A 632-nucleotide genomic window follows, 5' to 3' on the forward strand; every position below is an offset into this window, starting at 1 on the left:
GGAGGGTAGGTAATGTTCAAACTTACTTATGCAGCACGTGCAATATTCTCCGGTGCATGTTGAATTGGCAATACGGTCAGCTACAGCACACCGTCTATCGTCCTTACACATTCCCCTGCAGGTGGCGGGTGTGGCCGGGCACGTTTCATCAGCAGGTCTACAACACTTGCAGTTGAAGCCTGAACATCCATTCTCAACTTCTGATTCTCCTGTCAAGCAAGTTTGGCGACAGACTCCTCTTTCTGCGGTACAGTTGGTTAGCTCAGTACAGTCTGAAATGTGCAAAATATCCTTTATAGACACGCGAGAGAGAGAGAGTTGGCAATTGCAGTTGCAATGGAAATTTTATGGCGACAGACTCCTCTTTCCTCGGTACAGTTTGCTAGCATAGTGCAGTCTAAAATGTGTAAAAAACTATGAACAAGATTTGTTTAACCTTGTTTCCAGGTGGATATTTAGGATCATTTCTCTGAGGGATGTGCATATGAGGATGAGGATGATGTGATAAGGTGGCCAGGTCCTCTCTATCGTAACTTTGACCCCCAGCCGATGACAGGTCTCAACAGCTGTGCTACCCTCGAGGGACTAGACAGACACAAAGACAGAACCTGGTAGCAATGACCCACCGTTGT

The 632-nt window shown here is 46.7% G+C and overlaps 1 protein-coding gene across 1 annotated transcript in view; it reads right to left on the reverse strand.

Moving 5' to 3' along the window:
- Nucleotides 1-632, reverse strand: part of LOC119591727 (balbiani ring protein 3-like) — a gene marked incomplete in the record, with an annotated part of 83966 nt that overhangs the window by 54054 nt on the left and 29280 nt on the right. Inside the window, 1 exon segment of the mRNA XM_037940476.1 lies at nucleotides 27-272. Coding sequence (XP_037796404.1) covers nucleotides 27-272 — 246 coding nt within the window.

The sequence above is a fragment of the Penaeus monodon genome, chromosome 29, assembly GCF_015228065.2.
Source record: "Penaeus monodon isolate SGIC_2016 chromosome 29, NSTDA_Pmon_1, whole genome shotgun sequence".
Lineage (NCBI taxonomy): Eukaryota > Metazoa > Arthropoda > Malacostraca > Decapoda > Penaeidae > Penaeus > Penaeus monodon.